General features: G+C 44.0%; 1 protein-coding gene across 1 annotated transcript in view; it reads left to right on the top strand.

The window, feature by feature from the left end:
- The first annotated feature begins 5911 nt into the window (after positions 1-5911).
- Positions 5912-6480, top strand: part of gpm6ab (glycoprotein M6Ab) — a 79341-nt gene continuing 78772 nt past the window's right edge. Inside the window, exon 1 of the mRNA XM_057843260.1 lies at positions 5912-6133. Coding sequence (XP_057699243.1) covers positions 6097-6133 — 37 coding nt within the window. The 5' untranslated portion in view covers positions 5912-6096. The remainder of the gene's footprint in view (positions 6134-6480) is intronic.

The raw sequence follows: 6480 nt of genomic DNA, 5'->3' as shown, positions 1-6480 counted from the left end.
AATCAACAGTACAGAACGGAAGGGTTGCGCGGCCGGGGCATCTGTGGAAGACGACCAAACGGACAGTCAAGCGGATGTCCAGAATGCCAGATGCGGGACGCCCAAGCAGAACAGTTTGGAGGACGCCCAGGATGCCAGGCAGCGGGCGACCGAAAGCGACGTTCAGGCGGCCGTCCAGGACGCCAGATGCGGGACGTCCGAGCAGAACGGTCTGGAGGATGCCCATGACGAGGAGTGCGCCGTGCAGCACCGCCCAGGCGAGGCCGGAGAAGCGGACGCCGAGAGAGGCAGCACGCGTTGCTCAGCAGCGGTCGAGGAAGAGGTCGAGACGTGCGATGAGCAGCACCACCCAGTCGAGGCTGCAGACGAGGGTGACGGGCGCAGCGGTCGGAATCGACCGGTCTAGGCCGGAGACGAGGGCGACCGGCGTGGCGGTCGGAGTTGCCCAGCCGTGGACAAGGGCGACAGGCGAGACGAACCAAGTCGACTGGTCGTAGCAGGTACGGGGGAAACGCCGAAACCGGAGCGCCACCATCGTTGACCAAAGGCGGTGGACGAGGAGAGACTTCGGGGGCGGCGTTCGCTGGCGCTGGCTGAGGTGCGACCTCGGAGACTTCCGGAGGTGCCGGCACATCAGCAAGGCTAGCAGCGATGGCCAGCAGCGTAGGCAGAGGACTGACTTCGAAGACTCCCGGAGGCGCCAGAGTGAGGTCAGTGGCGGCGGCGTCCAGCGGCGCCGGTAGAGGGGCGACCATGGAGACTTCCATAGGCGCAGGTGCTGGAGCGACGTCAGCAGCGGCCAGAGACTCAGGCACAGGAATGATGTCGTGAGGAAGGCCAAGAGCAGGCGCAGTGTCGCCGAGAAAACCAGGGCCGGACGGGATGCAGTCAAGAAGACCAGGGCCGGACGGGACGCAGTCGAGAAGACCAGGAAGTGCGCAGTGGTGGCGTGGGTACCGGGACAGAAGTACGGCTGCGAGGAACCGCGGCGGAAGTGCCGCCATCTTTGGCGGGAACCTCGGGCAGCAGGGCTCTCGAGGTGGCACCCTGGGCGCCTCTGAAGTCGATTTGTACGACGGTTCAAAAAGTCTGAGAATGTGCGCCTTGAGCCCCGTGTACTTGCCCACCTTCGGCGGATAAACCACGAAGCGCTGTGCTCTAACCGCCGTTGAGTACCCGAGCGTGGCCACCACATGGTAGAAGCGCATGGTGTCGTCGGAAACACCACGGAGGACGAACTGCTCCTCCGCGTCAGCGAACCACGCGGCCGCATAAGACTCGGTAAACATCGGTAGCTCGAGAAAGCTAAAAGCCGCCATTGCTAAAAGTGTTCAAAAAAGCCTCTGAGACTTCAGCGAGGCTCGTCGGGGTCACCAGTGAAGCGGTCTGCAATGTTAAGAGTCTTGTTAGCTCGAATTGCTGTGTCCAGCGCTGTAACTCTGCTGCTCTCCTTGAACTCTCTAATGAGCCGGAATGCACGCGGCTTTTTATAGTGTCTCTGTCACGTGACTGTGACGCAGCCTGTAACGCGCTCGGCCAAACAGACACACAAGTATGGTGGGTGAATTATGTCAAACAAAGGGTCACCACACCAGCGGAATAACCAATGTAACAGTCTATCCAAGAAGATGCTGGATGAAGACATCAATGCAAGAGTACATCCACAAAGAGTAAAAGAAGTGCTACAAGAAAGCAGGTCCTCCTCCACTGCTGCTCCAAGACTTTCAAAGCAGCTTAAGGCATCGTCACCTACCCCATCTCCCAGCGGAGCGAACGGATGAGGGGGGAAGAGAAGCAGTAAAAGAGACAGTGGGAAAAACATGTTTTTTGGTGAGATCCAAACATTTCAACAGAGGTACCCATTCTAATTTCCACGGGTAGGCTGAATAGAAAATGCCATGGAACCTGATGACTTCATTTTTGCCCCAGGTGTCACTAAAAATCCGCATGTTGTACTTTTCAGGAGGGAACATACCGTGCCAATAAATCAACAAGGTATAAAAGTTAAGGTGACAATTATTATTGTGGTAACATCGCCAAAGAAATCGCCAGCTTTGTCAGGTTTCTAGTCATTTGTTCCATCAACTTGTGCAACACAGCACGCCTACTGTCTGCCGCAGTTGACACCAGCAACCAAACAAAATATTTAAAAAAGAAAGTAATATCTCTACCGCACTCTCTGTCTCATTGTGGCATCAGCCACGCGGTGCGTTCAGGTACAGTACGCAAAACACATCCGACACTTTAGCATCCCATTCGTTACATTGTTACAGGAATGATTAATTATTATTATCATACTGTATTATTCCGATTTTTATTTATAATTTATTTGTTTTTCTATGTGTAATTGCCATTTGTAATAACACCAGCAGTATTTATTATGGATTTAGTGTAGGTTTTCGGGCTGTAGAACAAATTAATGGAATTCTAATGTTATGTTATTAATCATAATGCATTAGCCATTAGCCTAATGCTAACGCGAACACGAATGCTATGCTTAAAGTTACATTTAGTGTGTGCTGATCACTGAGCAAAGACGTATAAAGGCTAAAGCAACACTGGATATTCTCAACAATTGCATATACAACAGACAAACGATAGTACAAAACAAACATATTCATAGTTTGTGTAGGCCCGGGGTCGCGAACCTTTTAGACAGAGAGAGCCAAAACCCAACATATTTTAAAATGTGATTACACAAGAACCATACAATGTGTGTCTATGTGTATGTATGTATAAAAATACACACTGTATATTCTATGTTCTTTTGCCATCTTGTCCGAGTTTGTTTTGTAAGCACTGTTTCTTTTTTGTGAACGAATTTGAATGCATTACACGGGAGGCAGAGGGTGGTCACGCTCTGCTTTTACGAGCAGTCGCCGAGTTGCGATTGAAATAAATCTTGAGAAAACGACAAAGGAAGTCAAACATTGTTACTTGGGTTGTTCCAATCATAGCACAGTTGTGCACTCACCACAAGGAAAATAACAAATAGAAACATAATGTGGCGCTGCGTATATTTCCTGGAAGCTGAAACCACAATCGGGGACAATCTGGGGGATGTGAGCATAGTTGAGACAGGCGGAGCCGCTCTGGGTGGTCGTTTCGTGAGTCTCGCTAAATTTGCCAGTCCAAAAAGTCACAAAAGTAATCACAAGTCTGTGTGACTTGGTAGTACCACGCGGTTCCCTATCATGGTTTAATTTTCCCCTATGTATTTTTTATATACTCCAATTCGCTCGGCATCGAGACAGGAGGGGCTGCCATCTCCACGTGACCCTACTTGAAGCATATTATTGCGACACACATTTGAAGTGTCAAAGATTAATGTGCGAATGCGCCATCGGCTCATTATAGCTGCTTCATGTCAAGCGAGCCAGCGGGTTCCACATTTAAGATGACTGGTTGGAAGACAGCCTATGTCACGTGAGCCATAGGTTCCCGACCCCTGGTGTAGGCGTTCAATGTATTTCTTGTTGTTGTTCGTACTTCTTATTTCTCTCTCTCCTTCTTTTCTTCTGTCCCCCCATAACTCCTTCCTGTTCACTGTTTTCTATTAAAGGATCCACGGATATAAAGACATGAAGACACTTAAAACATAAATCTTAGTACAAGTTATAGTAATGTGATATTAAAACCCCTCTCAATTTTTTCGTTTTAATAAAATTTATGAAATTATTTTAACTAGAAGATCGCCATTGTTGTTGATGTTGCAGGGAGGTGACGTCACATGGACACGCTGCCGAACTTCCACTGTGTCACTCTTTAACTACATGTCATCGGTTCTGCCCTTCCAATCTGAACCCGAGCAGAATATTAACGAGAAGGACAGCCCTGTCGATATTTCACAAAACAAGCAGCAAAAGCAAAATGAACACAAAAGATGGGATGAGAGGAGTAGCATACATGAGTCAAGTTCGCTAGTGAAAGCTAGCACTCTTCTGCTCTAGTGACGGAGCAGGAGAGTGTTTGATGTCAAAAAAAATGTTTGCAGATCTTCACGGTAAACTATTGGGTGATCCAACTTATTATGGAGATAGTTAGCATCCAGAGCTGTCGTGTGCTTTACATATCATTAGGGTATACAGTGAAACACAGCAGTTCGATTATTTTTTGCATCACATGAAAACGTTGATAGTTTGCCTCTACCGGCATTGGTCGACCCAAAACACGTTTTTAGCTCGTTATCATCTCGTCATCGTCATGAAAAAAGTGTTCGTTGTCAATATATTTTTGTATATTGTATATCGTTGACGAAACAACACTGCCCAGTACCATATACTGGACTGTCTCAGAAAATTAGAATACACAATATTCTAATTTTTTGAGACAGTCCTGTATATATACACAGGACTGTCTCAAAAAATTAGAATATTGTGTATTCTAATTTCCTGAGACAGTCCAGTATATATATATATATATATATATATATATATATATATACACAACATTTTCGTCATTGGTGTTAATAAAACTTTAAACTTTTCGGCAGTGTTTGTCTGTGAGATTGAAATCGGGGTCAGACACTGGAGAATTGTTTTCACAGATAAAAATGAAGCAAACTATAGGATATCACAAAAGTCTAGAATTTTCAGTCTAGCAGTGTTGCAATGTATATGGCGTAAAACACTCAGGTGACTTAAAGTTCCGCTCTGAGACCCCCAACTTCAAAATTGTCCTATATGCATGTGTGATACATCATTGGAAAGCTTAAAATTTTCTGGGGGATGAAACATTTTGAACAGGAGGGCATTTAAAAAAAAAAAAAAGTTAAATTAAACAGCGAATCCTTATCTGGAGGTAAGAGCATGAATTAAAGACGCCACGATTTTAACGAGATATTATCGCGTACTTACCTCTTTTCCCAAAACTCCATGTAGCATGGATCACCGAATGTCAAGACACAACTGTGAATGGCCAGACCCAGATTTTTGGGGGGATTTATGTGTAAAACATGGTCCTATAACAAGGGTCGCAATGCAGAAATCGCGGACATCAAGGAGTGGACGAGATTTTCTTTCATATATTTACCCTTTTAAAGGTGTTTTTTTTTTCTCATTTTTTCTTCATTTGGATCGATTATTTACCATGTAAAATATCGGGGAAAATGCGAGAGTAACAACAACAACAAAAAATACAATTAAGAGATAGTTATGAGGTAGATATCCGTGACTTATTTACAGACACCATTTTTTTCATTGTGACGTAATTTGTTTAAAAGGTTAAAATATGCGCGTAAATAATTTTTTAAAGTCTTTGTTTTTTTGTTTTTTGTTTTTACTAAATATTAGACATCAATTAATGATTCTAAGGTAAAAATGACAGACAATTTGAATAATAAATATAATTACCTACCTTCTTTTTATGGCTGGGTTGGAACAAAAGCGGTTGCGCGACGTCTGTAAACGGGGGTTTTCCAGGGTAAAGAAACAAATTAAAAATAGTTCGGGGGTTTATTGCGCCATGAATCTGCTATGGCAGCATATAGACATACTGTATTGTTCTATCAAGCTCAACATTTCTTTTGGCTTAAAATACAGCAATTTATTTTAAAGAGGGATGCCAGAGCAGAAACTGCTTTTTCACCCTTGTCTGTGTTTTCTGCCACATGCATTATTTAGGCTACTTTAAGGTCCATTGTCTTTGTATATCGTAATGCAGATGCCATTTTGAAATGGTAAGAACGCATTTTTAATGGACCACCCCCTATTGTTTGTGTGCATTGATTTAATCGGTTTAATTAACCCACAGGCTCATTAACAATTTGACCTATTTAACACTCTCTTAAAAATGACAATCGTAAGATATTAAAATGACATAAATTTTCTATTTATTTTCCAATAGAGGTATTTTATATAACACTAGGTGATGTTATGAAAGATCCTCAGATTGGATGCAAGAGATACCCAGATGAGGAGAGACGGTGCTGAAAGAAGGACTTCCCTGATCCTCCATCATCTGCAGAAAGAGAAAAACACATACGCGCGTGCACACGCAGCCTCCCACATACACGCACAAGCACACTGTGCAGAGCGCTAGCAAGGAGCTTTAAACCATTCCCCCGATATTGAGACAAAAGGACTCTAACCTGCAACAATGGAAGAAAACATGGATGAATCGCAAAGCCAGAAAGGTAGGACACGACTAAAATGTATGATTTTATTCATCTTCATGATTTCATTGTTCTGTGCATCCCTTCTTTCAAGTGGCTTTTTGTTTTATGAGCAGATGCCGCATAAATTTAGTGCATCTAGAGAAAAAAAACATGATCTATACAGTGTATTCATGTTTCATAATCAGGATATTTTTATGTCTATATGACTTTTACTCTGAGACTATGTTTCTCATTATTTACTAAAGACTGTAATCATTACATTGAAAATACCGCAGAACATACGGCCATATTCTGCTATGTGCCTTATGATGAATGGATAATGAAGCAGATTGAGAATGAGATGAAATGGCTGGAGAGTCTGGAGG

Source organism: Corythoichthys intestinalis, chromosome 8 (genome assembly GCF_030265065.1).
Source record: "Corythoichthys intestinalis isolate RoL2023-P3 chromosome 8, ASM3026506v1, whole genome shotgun sequence".
NCBI lineage: Eukaryota > Metazoa > Chordata > Actinopteri > Syngnathiformes > Syngnathidae > Corythoichthys > Corythoichthys intestinalis.
This window is presented reverse-complemented; position numbering and strand designations above follow the sequence as displayed.